Source organism: Erithacus rubecula (assembly GCF_903797595.1).
Source record: "Erithacus rubecula genome assembly, chromosome: 14".
Classification (NCBI taxonomy): Eukaryota; Metazoa; Chordata; class Aves; order Passeriformes; family Muscicapidae; genus Erithacus; species Erithacus rubecula.
In genome coordinates, this window is record NC_136666.1 from 8141385 (window position 1) to 8159968 (window position 18584).

Below are 18584 nucleotides of genomic sequence, written 5' to 3' on the forward strand. Positions count from 1 at the left end.
GAGCAGAAAGGTGAAGCACAGGAGCAATGCTGGCTGTTCTGGCACTGCCTGGAGCTGTGTGTGATTGTGGACAAGTTACTTAACCTTGTGGAAACAGATTTGGTTTTGCAGTGATAGCCACTTACCTCCTGAGAGTGCCAGAAAGCTCAGCTCCCTTCTGGTAATGCTCTGGGACTAGGGCTGTAGAAGTTCAGGTATTAGTCCAGGCCGTTGGATCTTTGATGTGGTGAGAAATGTTGCCCCACTGATGGCTCCTTCAGAAGGTTCCTGTACTGGGGAGATGTTTGCTCACATTGTTCCTGTAGCTGTTTCAAAGCAGGGGGGCACAGACCTCTTGAGCAATCTTTCTAGTATTGTCTGCTCCTGTTACATACTGGCTCCCCTTTCATTTGAACTGCCTGCCAAGAGTCAGAACCTGTCCCATGTTCTTACCCCCACATCTGACATCTCAGATGGGAGGAAGCAGAACATCAAAGCACTGCAGGCAGTGCTCTTCTGAAGAACCTTCCCTAGGGTTCAGCACGGTGCTTGTTTGATCCTGTTTGATAAAAATGGATTGGCAGGTCTGTCACTTTCTCTTCTAGGCTGCATTCAATATCTGGGGAAGTTTCTGTAGAATCCTTGTTGGCCCCAGGTCAGGACATAGTCTTTCTATCACCTTCCCTTGTGTTCATTTTGCAGCTGGTGTTTAACACATGCTCCATCCCAGGGAACTTTGTGTGCATCCATGATGTGCTGCTTTAAGGAGACCACACGTCTTGACAGAGGTTTCTGTAGTTGTTGTCTCAATGGAGGAGCCTTTGCTGTCCCACAGCAGAGATTTTTGGCATTGTGAAAAGGAAGTGACTGTCCCAAATGGTTTCTCTGTAGCTGCTCATGGTCCGTTTTTGCTTGCTGCTTCAATCCTGAAAGTCTGCTGGCAGAGTAGTTGTATTCGAGGTTATTTTGCAGATGGGATTCTTATGGGAATAGGCAGAAAATATTTTTAAAAAATTGAATCAAAGGTTTAGCTGTCCTCATGCTATTAAGGAAGCTTTTATTGTGTTTGTTTTTTTAAAACTCTGCATTCTAGCAACTTCCCAATGCTCTGTATTAGGGAGAGCCCAGCTTGCAGGATTTGAGTCAGCTCCTGTAGGCTGACACATTTCTCTCACAGTGTGCATAGAGATCACTGCTTTTGTGAAGGCTGGAAACAAAATGAATGTCTTAACTGCTCTGTATTTGACATCCTTAGGAAGATCAGCAAAGCAAGAAGGTGTAGGGGGAGGCATGTACAGCTCTAAATGGTTTAAAGGCAAATTCCCCCAAATTTGTATCAACCCCCCCACTTATCCCTTGGACATTTGTTCAGTCTGTGAATGGGATTCATCTGATCAGCTGAGTACTAATTTAGTACTGTAATGTATTAGAATGCACATGCTCTATTTTCAAGAGTGGTAGAAGTTCTTCCTAGCCCTCTTGTTCAAAACAACAGAACTAGTAATTCTACTCCTTCAGCTTTCACATCATCCTCTTGCTAATAGGTACCTGGTGCTGGAAGGAAAGAAATTTTCTCACCTTTCAGTTCCAGAGCATCCTGGTTGTATTGAGCAGTTGCAGCAATATCCGTGTGTATTTTCCTCCCCTTCTCCACTTGCCTTTGATACCTTTCCAGCTGCATTTGCCCTCCTTAGGAAGCCACAGCCTCATCTCTGACAATTTTGGTGTTACCCACAGTGTCCTAATAGCAGTTTTGACCTTTCAATTAACTTCAGGATTGCCTCTTTCAGCAGACAAAATCTGTACAGATGCCAAAAGCCTCAGAACAGACTTGTGAGGTTGGCTGAAAGACCATGAAGATTAGGGACATATTTTCCCTTTTGTCAGGGAAATCAACAGCAAAAGGCCCCAACAGAAGAAGGAAACTTTCCCACTGACCACAAATGGGGGCTTAAATTGAATTTTCAAGCCTTTAAAAATAAATCATCATTTTGTATTTAATTAAGCAGGGTTTCATGAATGTGGTAGTATGCTGAGGTCATGGGCAAAAAGAAGCTTTTCCAGTAATTAGTGCAGGGTCCATGCTGTTCTGGCAAAAACAGCCATGATGTCAGTCTGAGGCTGGAACAAGAAACTGTGCCACATAGTGAACTTTAAACACAAACCTTATTATTGAAGGGGCATGTCTGACAACTACAAGTTCTGGTTGTGTTGGACACATAGTATATTTTTCCTTTAAAGATTCCAAAAAGGTGTTTGATTTGGTTGGGTGTTTCATTTCCCCCCCCTCCTCAAGTTTCTGAGTCAGTGAAATTGCTGCCATGCCAAGACCTCCTTTCTCCTCTTTCCCCTGCCCTAAATAAATAACCAAATTACCAAATCTCCAGCCCTCTTGTTTTGTAAATATGGAAATTGGCCATTTCCATGCTTTTCTTTAGCAGGAGAAGCTTAGTTTTTAGTTTTGTCACATGAACCCAAATGCAAGAGGCAGGTGCAGCAGTGAGCACATACAGGGCATGCCCAGGCAGGTGGTGCTCTCGTAGCCATGTAAACCTTTGTTTTAGGGGAAATTTCAATGTTTTCAGTGCAAGCCAAGCCTTGTGACAGCATTTGGAGAATGTAGTTTTGCAGCACTCAGATTCTAGTTTCTGATCAGTTACTGGAGAGCTGAGGAGCTGTGTAAGAAAAGTTTGTCCATATAACCTGGCTATTGGTACGTTAGCAAAATGTTGTAATTAAATTACTTAAAACTCTTGAGTTTTAACTTGTTTGTTGTTGCTGAATATAAATAGCCTGGGTTGCTTATAGTTCTTGACTTATATTGGGACAGAGAAGAGTTATACATCTTTCCCTTTTAAAATCTGTAAGAAATACTTGTCTCTGATGATACATGTAAATAACAAAGAGAGTGTTATTTTAGAGTTGTGACCCTCAATAACTTGATCTTACTTGATTTAATGCAAAGACTGTGTGTCTCAAGGGAATGGCTCAGTTATGTTTCCTCAGCCTGTGCCATTTTTTTTTTTTTTTTTTTTTTTTTTTTTTTTCTTACCATTTGTCTGAATTTTGTTTTGCAGGCCATGACTGCTGTGAGACAGTGAAGGTGGCACTTTGTGCCTCTAGAGAAGGTCACCCTGTTCTGGTTGTGGCAGAGGAGAGTTTCCAGTTTGTCCAGGATGAAGCCTACGATGCTGCCCAGTTTCTGGCCACCTGTGCTGGCAACCAGCAGGCGCTGAATTTCACCCGGTTCCTGGACCGCTCCAGGCCTCCTGCTGCTGACGTGGATTTTCTGGATGAGAAAGTGGCCTTGGCATTTCGACACCTGAAGCTGCCTGCAGAATGGAACGTGCTGGGAGCAGAGCAGTCCCTGACCGGTGAGGATTTGTGGGGCACAGTGAGATGTGCAGGTTGGGAGAGAGGTAAAAAGCCTGGGAGAAAGGATTCCCTGCCTTGGGAACCTGCCGTGTACCTTCCAAAGGGTGTGGTGGCCTCTGTGCTCAGGTGTCTATCCACATCCCATATTTTGCCTTTCAGCCTCTTTAAAATGCATAAGATATAAAATATATAAGGTATAAAATATATAATTGTAATTCATGATTTCTCTAAGGTCTTCTCTAAAGAAATATCATGAGCTGACAGTCAGTATTTTCACATAGACCCTGAAAGGGTTTTTTTGTGTGTGTAACCATGTGTACCAGCATAGTGCTATATGCTGAAAGAACCCTGTGTGTAGAATATCCAGTTCTTTTGGAAATATCCTTGTGCCAGAAATTTGGTGCTTGTAGTAAATGTTGGTTTTATAGCACAGGTGGAAAACGACTGTAACATGAAAAATAGATGTGATTTTTCTTGGAGAGCTTGGGGCTGTGGCCCTAAGGGTTTGTATCACATCTCTGGTTGCACACATGACAAGTTGACACTGTAGTTCCCCAAAATAAGCCTGGACAATTTTGCAAACTAAAGAAGGGAAGGGTGGGAAAACTTGACCCTTAACCACAGTAGTGAGGGCTACTGAGAGCTTATCAATAAACCCCATGGCTGGCCCAAATTCTTTGGTGGCTGCTGAAGCAGAAATGCTGAGGTGTTCAGGGTGCTATGGTGTGTCTGTGCCCTTGGAGTTCTGCTTGTCACAAGGGAGTAAAAGGAAACACACATGAAGACTAATTCCAGTATGTGCAAATCCTTGCTGTAAATTTTCAGGGTATTTTGGCAAATAGTTTCACTTCAGGAACGTGACTGTGAGGCATCTGTTATCTTTTAAAAGATTAATGGCACAAATAGTTGAATAGGGCTGGGATGTGGCTGTCTTGGTACAGCAGGCTCAGTTATGCTCTCTCCAACAGGGTTTTCCACAGGAGATTTTCCTGCTTTATTTTTCTCCAGCTTGCTAACTGCTTTTGTAAAGCTCAATACAAGGACAGGCAATTCCTGTGTTAGCAGACATTAAAATATTTGATCATATTTAATGGATCCTTGATAGAAATTCAGTAGCTCTCATATGTTTACAAGGAGATAGACACTTGGTATTCTTTTCCTCTGTGTGGAAGTCACTGATGATTCTTTCTGCATTTGAAAAGTGTTGTGATAATGCAGACATTTCTGGTTTAAGTGATATGAATGTGGTCACAGCAATCTTAAAAAAAACTTTGAAACTCTTGAGTTGTTGCTGATTTCGCAAGAAGGCTGAGATCTGGTTTCTCTTTTTTATTTTGTTTCTTTGCTGGAAAATCAGCACTTAGGGAAACCAGGCCACAAGATTTACATTGGTTTGCTCAGCATGTGCTTTTGTGCCTGGAAGTCGTGGTTGTGCAGGGCTCTGTATGTTAATGGACTTGTGGAACATCTGTGACATCCACAGTGAGAAGAGGAAGCTCTATAGTGCCAAATTCTGTAACTCTTGAGTGTTTTGGCATCTTGTGATGAGGTGTGTGTAGATAGAAGTGAATAATGTCACTAAATGCAAATTTAATTCAAGAATATTAGTGCTGTAATTTTTGTTGGAGGCAGAGTTATCTGGTAGTTTTTTTGCAGTGAGATATTTATACATAGGGAATTTGGGGGGATTTTTGTGACTGTGACAGGAAGTACTTATGTGCATAAGCATCCTTTTGGTTATGAAATTACAGAGAGATGGAAGAGATGTCCCTGGTTTATAATGGAGCACTAGATTAGAAAAACCTCTGTGCTAAAATACAGCACCTTTATACTGGTACTTGTGTGTTAGTTTGTGTGTGGGAGAGAAAAAAGCACTGCAAAGATTGCAGTGTAGGAACAATTAGGCAATTTCTAGCCAATGCCTGCAGTGGGACACCCTGTCCTGCACTGCTTCACTACCTATGAACAGCTATTGCATTTCCCTAAATGTCAGCACCAGATAACTCCCAATAACCTTCTCCAAGGAGAAAATACTACAGCAATGAGAACAAAAGAAAATGTCAGATCACTTCTTGGAAGATGTTTAGTGCTGGCACGTCTCTATGGGCTCTTGTGGGCTGGAAACAAAACGCTGCTGTTGAGCAGAAGCTGTGCAGGCAGGAGCAGCCAGGAGCCCCCCAGCCCCCAGAGCACCACAGCTGAGGGAACTGCTGCTCACAGGAGGCTGCTGGCTCAAACACACCTAAAGCTCGACTTTTCAGAGGCCTGAAGTAGGAATTTAACTTCTGCAAAAGTTAGGAAGTAATGGCTCTCTGCAGGTAGAAGCTGGGTACAAGATGTGCCACTGAGCACAACCCCAGGCTGAATTTTGAGGAGGGGGTGGCTTTATGTGTGGCTTCCCCTTGCTTTTGCCTGCACCCAGGCTTGGAGCAGAGGGCAGGGAGTTCACTGCTGTCACCCCAGAGGGCAGAGAGGCTGCTGAAAGTCTCCTGAGGCTGTTGAACTCATCTGCTGTGTCACCAAACACACAGCTGCAGAGCTGGGGATGGCAGCACCTGGGACATCACAGGTCCTTGGGCTGCCTTCTCCTGCTGGGACAGGCAGAGGGTGCTCAGCCTTTTGGTGGGATGAACTGGGGGGCAGAAGAGAGCCCGGGGCAGTGTGTGGCTGGGGAAGAGCACAGTCCCTGAGACACAGCTGTGCTCCTCACCAGGCACACACTGACCCTCCATAGCAAGCAGATCCTGGGCCTTGCTCTTAGATATTTGTTATCTGTATGAACTCCAATGGCAGCCACAATTTCAGAATATCCATAATTAAGGATTAGTCTTGTTACTGTGGTATTCCAAACACAGCATTTCTTTCAGGTGCCATATAATCATGTCTGTCTTAATAATTTCAAGTGCACTGTAACTTTCTAAAGAACATAGTTGTTAGTGCTGTCAAAAGTGGGGCTATTTACTGTTCTCAGTGGCATTTAAAGGCAGCTATTTAAATTGAACAGATTGTTACACATTATGTCTAGAAATCAAAATTTAATATGTATCCTGAGGATGTATGCAATGTAAATACAGGACTATGATGTTCTATTTTAAATTACTGAAGAGAAAATAAGCTAACTAGAAAACCACAACTGAATATTTTGAGGTATGAGTAATGATTATAGCTTGTTTTTGTTGCAGTGGGATAAAAAAAGGAGAAAAAATTAGGGAGGATCTGAGGCTCAGGTATGAAAAGCTTAGGTTAATTGTATCACTGGTAAACAGATCACTTGCAAAATAACTTGGAAGTAATAGTCTGACACAGCCTTTGAGGAAACAGTCTTTCTATTTTGCTAATTAAAAGTGAATGGTGAAACTCAGACCTGTGGTTGATTTTTGATTGTGTGAGCTTTCTGAGGTTCTTCAGGAGCTGGTTAATGTTAGCATGGGATTGCAGTGATCACTGTGATATGGAGCAATTCCCCTGGGAGTTTAAGGACTGCTGTGAGATAGTGAGCCAGGTTTCCAAGCAGATAACCAGGAGACCATCAGATTAGATAGAACACCTAACTGATTGCAGTTACTGATGTGTTGAATATGTAGAGCTTCCCAGAAATGCTCCAGGATAAACACGGTCCTTTGGTAAGTACTGTTTGGGAAATTAAACTCCATGACCTCACCAGGTGGGGGTGGATATAGAGGGAAACTCTCTGCCCTTTTTGGAAATAGTCTGAATGTGTTAGGATTATGGGTTTAATAGCTGCATGTACAAAACCAGTAGGATTTCAGTGTACAGGACAACATGAATGTCACCTGGAATAGAGATCATAAATTGGGTTGGGTTTTTTTTCTTTTTTTTTTGCATGAAGGGAGAATGTCTGAAGAGAGAAAGTCACAAAAAAACCCCTTATTTTAAACAAAATATCCTTAAAAACCTTTTAAAAACTTTCAGAATTTGGTTGTTAGTAGCTATTTCTTTTTCCCATGGGAGGATGCTAAAGTTATGCTACTGATGATGTATTTCAGGCATGGAGCTTTAATCTGTTCATCTGCTGCACTCTTGTTATAGTTTCTCTTGGAACCCTTTCAATGTATTAGTTACAGGTGTTCTTTTGGTTGGGTTTCATATCTTTTCCAGTCTGCTGCTCAGCTTCTGTGCTCTCTGATAAAGGATGGTATGGCATAAATCAGCATGATCTGTTCAGTGCCAACAGCACAAAGTGCTCTGTTCAGCAGCAGTCCTTGATAAGATGTGAAAAGTCTTTTCCAAAACTAAATTTAGTGCCCTCTGCAGTGGAAAATGGGAAGCAGAAAGCAGTTCTTGTTCAGACAGCTTCAGAAATGCTCAAGACTGAGATGTACCATTTAGTCTGTGGCCGAGAGATTGTTGGCATGAGAATGTTCCTGTTCCCTTTGATATTAGCAGGGATGGGGACACGGAGGGCTTTTGGTGTGCTTTGAAAAATTTATTGTTTATCAGATTAGAAAAGGAATTACCCACACATATTTTTATTAACTGAGCTCATAATTCCAAACACAACATCTTTGCCTTGACCTTTCTGCAGGGCAGTTGTTCTGCTGGAGCCTTCCTCTAGGACTCAGTGTGAGGTGGCAGCTTGGTTCTGGGTTTTTTTACCCTCATTTCTCAAGGGTTGTTCTGAGCAGTGAGAACATTTCCAGCAGAAAGCAAGATTTTGAGGCCAGATGTGATGTAGATTTCCAAATTGCTGAGTCTACCTGAGTTTGGGTGAGAACCAAGTAAAGGTCATGAGCACAGGAAAATGAAACAATGCTACCCCATTCCATGGCAGGCTCGTGAGATGCTCAGGGCATGGGGATAAACTGAGCATGAATTATAGTTTATCTGGAAAGGTATTTTAATAGAGGAACAGTAGTTCTTTTGGTGTTTTTGTTATTTAATCAGGTTTGAAATGAAAGTTTTTACTTAGTGCTCTTGGGCATGTCATACCCAAAGGTTTTTTTTTTTCTTTCAATGCTTATTTATTTTGTGCTAATAGCACCTTAAACCTTAATCCTTTACTATTAGCAAAATACAAATGACAGTCTTCTATGGAAATTTGGTCCTCAGTTGCGCAGATAAACTGTCTGTTCACGTATCACAGCAGAAAAAAATTACACAAAAATAATATATCCAAAGTCTTGTGTTTTGCCAGCTGGACTAGAGTACCCTGCCATTATGGGGCAATAATCATATGTTTCAACTCTTGCCTATTACTAGGAAACGAGAAACAAAACAATCTTGGCCTTTTCAGTATCGTGTGTCTTGTATTTCCACAGTTTCCTAATTGCCAGAAGCTTCTTGTTGACATTCAAACTACAGCCATTTTAAGATGAGGAGCTCTTGCTTGGCATGTGGTAGGAGAAGGAGCTCTGGCTTTTGCATGTTAAAGCTTTTGATATTCTTTCATGCATGGGACATTTTGCATCACAACAAGATCATAAAATCATTCACTGGATTTCCAACATTTTGTGTGACAAGCTTCATCCCTTCAAAGGTAGGAAGTCTGAAGGGATCTGTCTTTCTTCCTCCTCTCTCCATCCAGGAAAATGTCCATACTTGATGCAGACCAGCTCTTGTTTAGTTTTGAGCAACACCATACACCAACAGATGTATTTTCATTGTGTATTAGTAGTTAATCCAGCCCACAGATGGCACATGCCTTTTTAACTGCCACCATGCAAGTTTTGCACACTCCAGAACCTTCCAGAGCCATTGCCTGGGGCCCCTGCAGTTGCTGGATGTACAGTACTTTGTCTCTTATGCTGCCATCATCTGTGCCCATCTGTTAGGGTGGCCTCATGCCAGGTTCTGTGTCAGGCAGAGCCTTCCAAAAGTGGATAGTGAGCCTGTGTGTTTGACATGATCTGGTGGCAACACGCCACCTCTTCTGGTACAGATCCTGTGTGCACACTGTCACTGCCCAAAGGCACCAGGGCAGGGCCACATTCACTTCAGCTGTGTTTGCAGACACCTCTGTGCAAACTCTGGAACTACCCTGTCCACTGATCCTGTGGTCAAGAAGATTGTTTCAATAGAACAGGAAAGAAGATTGATTCAATAGAACCTTCTCAGAAGGTGCAGTCATATCAGATTGGCACAATTTGGGATTGTGACAACTGGGAGGGACCATCTCATCTTTGGATGTGTGAGATGAGAGAAGCACCCATTTGGCTCAGGGACAAGAGGAATATCTGCCTGCATCTTGCAGCTGGTAGTGTGTGTTTAGTGGTGAACCATGAGTTGGTGAGCAGAAGATGCTGCTCCCTATTGATAATGCTCTCAGCTGCAGGAGGAGGAAGCATTTTGGTCCAGGGATCTGTGCTTATGCTTTGCAGGTCTGTGCTGTTCAGCTGTGGGGAAGACTGTCTGTTCCAGTTAGGAAGATGATTTTCCCTTTCAACAAAGCAGCCTTAACAGGAGATCCCAGTTGAGAGCAGAACGTGGTCAGACCAGTACAGCACATTCTTTATTTGGAAGGCAGTTGTTTGCTCTAACAGAAGTGCTTTTGTGCCTCCTGCATCTCTGCAGGAAGAATTACACCAGATTAGTTATGTACAGGTAGTGTGGGAGCTCTGTGCATGTACAAGTTCTTTGAGTTAAACATTTGCTTTCACTCTGGAAAAGTCCTACCTGTGTCAACATTTTGCAGCCTTTCTTTTGTGTCTGTTTATATGCTGTGTTATTTTTCTTTTTTCTTTAAATCCAGGGCTGCAACCACTGATTAACGTCCATGTTGTGCTATTTCTAAATCACTATGCTCTGTAGCATTTAATACCAAATCCTTCTCATTACTTAGGCAAAGGCTGAGAATTTGTCTCTGGGAGAGCTCAGCCATTCCCTTTTCTCTGATCAGCTGGAACCTCCATTCAGAACACTCGTGTATTCAGGGCAGCTTGGTTTTGCTTTAGGGTAATCAAGAGGAGGTTAGGGGGAAGACTTGGTTTGTAGCCAGAGAGGTAATTTGGAGTCATTCAGAAGAGAAATGGTGCCAGAAAGCCTTTGGTTCTTGCATACAAATTAGTTCTTCAGAATTTGACCCAAAAAGTTGTGAAAAATTGTGTGTGAGGTAGGGGACAACTGCCTGTTTTTGCTCTATTTTGTTTTTCACCAGAGGTCTTAATGACGTCCCTAAAGTAAGTAAATAAGCAAGAAAAACAGCAGCACTTTGAAGAAGTGATTTCTCTTGGGGCACACTTCTTAAAGAAAAAAATTCAAAATTAAATCCTAAAGCCATTATGTGCATGCATTTTAAAACCTGTTGTATAGGTTTGGCTGGCACCCAAATTAATAACCCAATAAATAATTTCTGTGATATTAAAGGGTTTATACCAAGTGTGCTCATTGGTCTGGCTTTCTGAGACCCAGTTGGTGCTTTTTTGTTGTTGTTGCTGTCAATCAATATTGCAATCCTTTGTTAATTAAAAGAACAAATTTTTATTTCTTGCAGTTTTTTTAACCCAAATGCTTTTGCCTTTCATACAGAAATAACAAGCTTTGATCTGCAGAAGCTGGATTTCAGCAGTGCATCTGGAGCTCATTTCTGGTTAAGGCTTTTTCAGTGCATCATTCTAGGGCTGCAGCTTTTGGAGTAGGGGGATATTTTTCTAGATGAAAGCTCAGGCTCAAGAGTGACTTTTACCAAATTAGAGGGTCATGATTATTAAATAGAAAAAGCAGCAGTGGAGATTGGTAGTTTATAAATGCTTCTACTGAGAATGACAGAGCTACTGTACTAAGCTGAGAAAAACTGGTCTGAGGCATAATCAAACCAGAAAAGAAAATCCTTACTTATTTTTAATTTTCTTTTCTGTATGAGTTTTTAAACAGTTCTCTTTTTTATAACTGCTTTGAATATATGCATCAAATGTAATTTTTTATTTTTTCATGCCTTAGGATCAGTCAGCAGTTAGATTACAGAATTTGTCCTCCCTAAAACCTGCTGATGGTTGTGTGAGGAGAAGTTTTGGGCATCCAAGAAAACCCACCAGACCATGCTTCTGTTTGGGTGTGCTGTAGCTTGGTGGTGGCTGTGGCTGTTCAGGGGATGGTGGGGTTTTCATATTGACTTCTGTGGTCAGTCTGAGCATGAGAGGTCCTGAGCACTTCCAGTCTCTGGGTGTAAGACTGGTGTCACCTCGATACTGGAGCCAGGCTGTTTCTCCAGGTGCTGCAGGTTCCTTTGGGCTGTCAGCTCCATGCCAGCTGCAGCGTGGTGGTGCTGGGATGTGGGGATATAACATTCCCCTAACCCACAAGCCTACAAACTCCCCTTTGTTTCTCTTTTCTGCCTTCCCAGAGAACATGCCCCGGGAGACGCTGCTGCACTTTGCGGTGCGGCTGGGGCTGCTGCGGCTGACGTGGTTCCTGCTCCAGCAGCCGGGGGGGAGAGGAGCTCTCAGCATCCACAACAACGAAGGGGCAACGCCCGTCAGCCTGGCCTTGGAGAGGGGCTACCAGAAGCTGCACCAACTTTTGACAGAGTAAGGATGATTTGGTGGATCCTCTGCTGGTGTTCCATTGTCTGCCGTGCTTGGCTTTGCTGTATGTTATCACTCAGTGGTGTCTGAGGGCTGTGCTCCATCCTTAAAGGCAATTTTTGGCATAATTTTGCTTTTACCATTCTTGCTTGCAGCACTGGGGGCAGTCCTGAGGGTTTAGGGGAAATGCAGTAATATTTTTTGGGGGGGTTTCTTGTTGCTCAGTATTCTGCTTCCAGCTGTCTTGTAAAGTTCAAAGTGAGTCACTGTAATACTGACTGATTAAGACAAATCTTATGCAAACACAAATGAAGCTTTTCTTCAAGCAATCACAACTGCCCAGTAGAGGGGAGCTAACAGGCTTTGTGTTGGTGGACTGTTGTGTTCTTACTTTTTGGAGAGGGAATTTTTAATTAAATGAAATAGTGGTCGTTATATTGAAATAAGGCAGCATCTTGTAGAAAATAGGCATTTTACCAGTGTAGGTTTAAAAAAAAAAAAAAGGGTAAGAATGAATGGAAATATTTAAAGGAGAACAGAATATTTAACAGAAACAGGTCTCTTGTAAATGGTCTTGAGAAAAAGCCAGGTCTTGCAACACATAGCAAGTAACTAGTGGCATGAGCGTTTATTGCACTGCTTTACAAGAAATCCTTTGGAAGATGGCAAGTTAGTTTTGAACAGTAAATGTTTGGAGATCTAGCTATAATAGCTGAGGCTAATAAAGACAAAGAGCTTAAAAAAATCTCAAGGGGGCTGTTTGTATAGGAGAAAAGATTTAGTCTCTGTGTGTGTTATTCTGATGCCTGGTTCTCTTAAGCTTTGTTATAAACTTTGTGTTTCTGAATTGGCTTCTCCAATACTTGGGGGTTTATGTTGAGTGACCCAATGTCATGTTAGGAGTCTGCTGTGCTGTCCACATTATCATGCAACATTATCATTGCAACATTATCGTGCAACCTTACAAACTGTAAATTATCCTGCTTTCTGTAGTTGTTGGGTGCAGTGTTGGGGGACAGAAAATTTGATCCATATTACTGGAGTAATTGCATTTAGATTTTATCCTTAAATTCAGACAGCCACATGGAAAGTGAAGGTGAAGGAGGAGGATGAGGGTGGGATGGGAGCTATACCCAAATACCTTCTCCTGCCACCCTTGCTGGCATCAATACAGAGAGGATGACAGTGTTATCTTTTTCTCCATCAAGGTCAACAGTCATACTGTGAAAACACAACTGTCTCACAGGCTATACTGTAAAAAAAGGGGTGTGCAAATTCATCCTGTAAGTGCAACAAGGTTCTCCAAGGTGAGACTAACCACATGAACAGGCTTTACATACTGTCAGGAAGCTGAAGCTGACCAAAACCTTATTACAGAGCTCACAGCAAATACTGCAACCCAAATGCTAGTAGAGGTGGTAATTTAAATAAAAATGGGAAGTAAACAAAACTATTACAACAGCTGTTCTTGTATTAGATGAAGTAATTCACAACTGGCTCCAGTTTTGGAATGGCAGTTCTCACTCAGTGGTATGAAAAGAGGACTGGGGTTCCATGACATTGTCCTGTGCCATTGGCTTTAAGGAATGCTGCTGGCCCAATCCATGGAATTTCTCTGATGACCTCTGCAGTTTGTCTTTCAAAATAAGACACAAGCAACTGCAGAAAAGTTACCATCAAGGTCCCAATTCCTGTTCTTCTTGGTATATCCTTAAACTGTTCTTTGTGATTTGTTTTCCTCTTGGACTGCTGGGTGGAAATACAGTGTATAAACATCTGACAGCCATGCCACAGGTCTGAAAACTCTTCTGTTGCCATGAAGCCCTGCAAACAGAAATCCTGGTTCCCTTTCTCAGTGGGTGGGATGGTGGTGGAGCATCGTGGTATGACCTTGGGACTGACTGGAGCAGTGACATGGGGATGGCCACAGTCCTTCCTCATGGGAGGGTGATGTTGACAAAATGGACACATCCTGGTTCCTCAGCAGTGATTTTTTTAAAATTTTTATTATGCTGAGCATTTTCTGCAGTAAGATGGGATCGAGACTTGAAAATCCCTATTGGGAGGAGAAATATTGAGCTTCAAAACACAAAAAATTCCATTAAGAGAGCAAGTGCCATTTATGTGCTGTCAAAACACAATGGACACTGTACAACTTATTTTCTGCCCTCTGCCTATGCTCACACTGTATAATCCATGCACACAAATTTGGCACACAGCTTATCCCACTCAGCAAAACACAGGGCAGCAAGGCATGCTAGTGAGGGCCCCTACAAAGGAGTCATTATTTTTACAAGTAATTAAACTGCACTATGCCAAATAAATGAATGCAGCATGTTTTGTGATGCATTATTCTTGGGGGGAATTTATTGTTCTCTTGCTTGCTAATTTGCAGGACCTTGCATTTTACAGTGAGTCTCCCAGCCAGCATTGGATGGGGTGAAATTTTGCCATAATTAGGATACAGTCATTAAAGAGCAGACATAAAACCTTCTCCATTGTTGTAGTTTTGCCTTAGTTTGTCTGCAAAGTAGCTTGATTCAGCTGCAGTGTAAATACTTTTCTCAAAAACTAATTTCACTGGTGACATTTTGAATTTCTGTTTATCTGATGAACTTTCCCTTCTCAGCTTTGGCAGTTTTTAATGTAAAAAAAAATAAAAGGTGCTTCTTATGTAAGTTTTTCATCCCTGGAAGTATTCAGTTCTGTGGTGTGCACTGGCTTTTCATCCTCAGACAGCAATAGTTCATGGGCTGGTTCTTTTCAGACCCAAAGGAGCTGCCACAGAGGTCACCATTGAGAGTCAACAGCAGCATTCATTAATAAATATTCACCTAAGAAAATAAATATCATCATCAATAAACTTGTGTATCATTCCTGAGGGGACTTGTTTTATCTCCAAGATGAAAACTGTGCAGTAAACAGTGTCCTGCAGTGCAAATGGAATAGGATAGTGCAGAAGAGCAGTAGTTTTATAGGGGAAAATATATATAAAGATTTATAAGTAAAGATAACTTTGGAAATGCAAAGTTTACATTTGCAAAGCCCTCTGTGATTTCAGCTTTTTCCAGAGTGGAGCTCTGTGGTTGAAGCTGTTTCTCCCTGGTGTTGGAGCTGGTGATGCTGACTGCAGGGTGGTGGTTCTGGACTGCTCTGGCTACTCTGTGAGTAACTGGGCAGCTGCAGAGTGCAGGAGTTGGAGTTTCCCAGTGCAGCCAGGGCAGTAACACAATCCCCTGCCAGCTCCATGTTCTGCAGGGCTTTTACAGCCATGGGGAAAATGAATTCAAGGCACCAGGAGCGTGCAGGATTGCAGAGAGCTGCTTTGAAAAACATGCAAACACTGAGCTGGTTGCTGATTTTATTTCTGTCTAGTAACATTTCCAGCAAAGCCAAACACTTGTAGTTCATTCACAGCTGACAGTGATTTATGTCCTCTCAAAAAGGGAAGTGAGAGAAAAGTAAAGCCCACTTAAAAAAAAAAAAAATAAATTGCACTTTTCTAATCCCGGCAAAGAATTGCAACAGTCTCTGAGTTTTTTTTTTTTTTTTTGTTGATTTCTCTGCTTTTAGGTCTAAAATGTTTCTGCACACTTCTGGGATTGCTCTTCCTGGTAACAATCAGGAGGCTCAGTCTGTGAAACTGTAAATTAGTACAAGTCTGTATTTCCAAAATTAAAATTATTTAATTAGCACACATGAGGAATAACTAACTGGTAGCAGAAGGGTTTTGTGAATGTTTTTCAATCCATGATTATCACTTGCTATTGTTCTGATTTTACATAAGTAATTGGTGAAGTCTGGGCTGTAATCTCCGTGGTGCCTCTCAAATAAGGATGCTTTTTCAGTGACTTTACTTTTACAGCTAAAGACACTTTTCTGCTTTTCTGAGCCAGATTTGCAAGAGGATTTGCCTTGTACTTATTTTTCTTTTTCACCCCAATTTACCAGGCCCTTTAAGCAAGTGTTTAATTTCAGAAATACCCAGTTTATGTTCAGCACAGTGTTTAAGCATGATCTCAAAATCAGTCACATGGTATACATATATTTTATTTCTAGCTAAGCAGAATCAGAGGCTGTAAGGTTTATTGAATTAGTGCTGATGTTTCTCCATCTGTTCTTTCACTCCTAACCAAGCAACAAATCCATTTGGTTGCTCCATTTGTGGAACTGAGTTTGTGGTATGTCTTGCTGTGGTGTGGCAGGAGAACAGTCGACTTTGTATCTACAAGTGATGGCACAAGATAAATGTGTTAGGAGGGATTAAAAAATGTTAGAAGGGCACTGAAAGAGGATTCAGAGGTGTGTTAAGGAGATGCTGTTTAGTTACAGACAGTAATGTGTGTGTGGGAGGACCAGTGGTCTACAGGGTCTAGTTTTGTGGTGCAGGATTTTCAGTTGAAAGACCATAATTTAATAGCTTTATTATCATGATTAGAAAGATGCTGAGCTGCTGTGGGCTTCTTTTGGCACAGCAGAAGAGCAGACTGGGAGTGGGAGGATGGGGCAACCAGGTGTGAACGTGATGGAGCAGGAAGAGTTTGTGCTTCTCTCTTCCACCTACTCACCCCACATCACGTTCCAATTTTTACTGACTTCCTTGTGTGTTCCCACATCCCTATAAAGAGTTTTCATTCTTTGGCTTCCTCCTCTCCTTTGTTTTGTATGTAACCACCTCTGAATACAAAAGAGAAGGCTTAGTCTGTGATAGAAACAGCTTTTTAATGTTTCTGTATTCCCACTCGGAAATTGTGGTCCTGGGAGATCATGGAAACAGACTTGTGAGGATGAGAAAGAAGAGATTTAGAAGAGATTTGAGAATATTTGGTAAGATATAAGAAGAAATTATTCTTCTTCCCCCAGCAATACTGATCTGGAAGTGTTCCCAAAAATTATAGGGGCCATAGCTGCTGGACAGCCTTGTGTGGTTGGTGAGTGATTATGAGAGACCAGCTCTGTTTCAGGATAAATTTAGAAAATGCAGATAAGTGGTTTCCCAGAACTGCTGGGGTTTTGGCCTCAGGCATGGGCTAGCTGGATACTCAGCTAGGATGCTCATATTTAGTCTCTGGAGCAGATTTGCTCCAAGCAGTGACATTCATGGAGTTAGAGTTTGAGCAGATGATTGTGGAAGAAGTCTCTGTAAACTGCAGTGTCAGAGGCAGCCAAAGGCATGGCTGTGTTGCAGAGCCAGTGACCACGCTCGCTTGCAGCATGTGGAGATGTTCTGCAGAGACAACTCTGCTTCCAAATCACTTATCCTGATCTGAGATGCTGTTTTTAGCTGTAAACATGCTTGATGAAGTGTTCTCCATGATGTTGCTTTTTTTATTTCAAGTGCAACAAATGGCATCTGTTTTCACTGTTCAGTGCATTTCATAGAGTCACCTTAAATTCTCTTTGTTTATTGATGAGTCTCCTGGTGCACATTGGGTTCTGTGTTGGACCTACATCCACATCCTGAGCAGGGCATCCTTCTCATAATGCTCACATAATGCTCTGAAAAGAAAACAAATGGAAAATGCATTTAATAACAGTTAACTCCCTAACTCTTATAGAATGCAGATTGTACTTTTTGGCAAATATAGTGGATAAGAGTTTGTAGCTGTTTTTTTTTCAAATGCATAATTAACATTGGATCCTAAGAAATGCTTGAGTTTAGAAGTAGAGGCCTGTTGTGTTTGGAAATATTGGACATGCTCCCTTAGCATGTGTGCATCTGCAAACAACTGTTGAAAGACCAAGCCAGCTTTTTTGTATTATTTACTGCTGTATAGTGTATTGATCAATGTGAAGGTAGCATTACATATTTTGAACTCAGTTATTAAATACTTTAATCTGATATTGAAGGGTAGGTTATGCAATGCTGAATTCAGTTTGGTGTCAGAACCCACAGCAGCAGTTTGTGTTTGTGCGAGGCACTGGAAGGGGTTAGTCATTATTTCTACATCAGATGAACTTTTAACTCTTTCTTTCAACATCAAAACTATTCAAATTAGTGAGCAATATGTAGGTTTTTCTTAAATGAAAAGACATATATTTTTTTCTATTTTCCTGAGGCAGTTGGAACACTTGGAAACACCTGAAGTATGAATTCCGTGTTTATTAAATCTCTTTCAAATTTGAAAATAGTTGATTTATTTTAACCCATTCCAGCACATGCTGGTTGCATGTGTTTTCTGGGTCTCAAATACAATGAATATGGATGGTTATAAAAACAAGGAGGAGCAAGAAAGTGTTTGTGTGCATTATTTGTGTGCATTAGTGTTTTGTATATCACTGAAGATTTTGGGTGTAAAGTTGGTCATACAGATACAAAGCCTGCATTACCCCAACACTTCTGCAAATAGCACTAAAGTTCTGTTTGGTCAGATTTCTAAGATTGGTTTAAATGCTGGTGACTGCATGGAGTGTGGGTGCTGGTTTTCCCAGGAGGGATTGTTGGCTTGGTTTAAATTGCCTGTGCTGTGGGCATGTTGCACAATCACCACCAATCCTATCCCTGTAGGCACCATTCCTTGTTTATTCCAGATCACTGTCTGTCTGATCTGGTGTTTGCGCTGTGATACCATAATAATAGTAATAAAAAGAATGTAAGATTAGAATTTAGTTACATTTTTATTTACCTTACAGATAAGAGCATCTAAATTTTGGCCTTTTCCTAACTTTTCATGCAGCCATAATGGTAGGGGCTTTGTTTAATTTTTTCTTAATTGATTTTTCTTTTTCTTCATTTTTTCTTTGCCACTT

At 41.6% G+C, this 18584-nt stretch overlaps 1 protein-coding gene across 3 annotated transcripts in view; it reads left to right on the forward strand.

Moving 5' to 3' along the window:
- Positions 1-18584, forward strand: part of AKAP13 (A-kinase anchoring protein 13) — a 207430-nt gene that overhangs the window by 82175 nt on the left and 106671 nt on the right. For all 3 annotated transcript variants that reach the window (XM_079318214.1, XM_079318215.1, XM_079318216.1), the window contains 2 exons: positions 3057-3353; positions 11654-11837. In XM_079318214.1, the coding sequence (XP_079174340.1) occupies positions 3057-3353; positions 11654-11837 (481 nt within the window). The remainder of the gene's footprint in view (positions 1-3056; positions 3354-11653; positions 11838-18584) is intronic.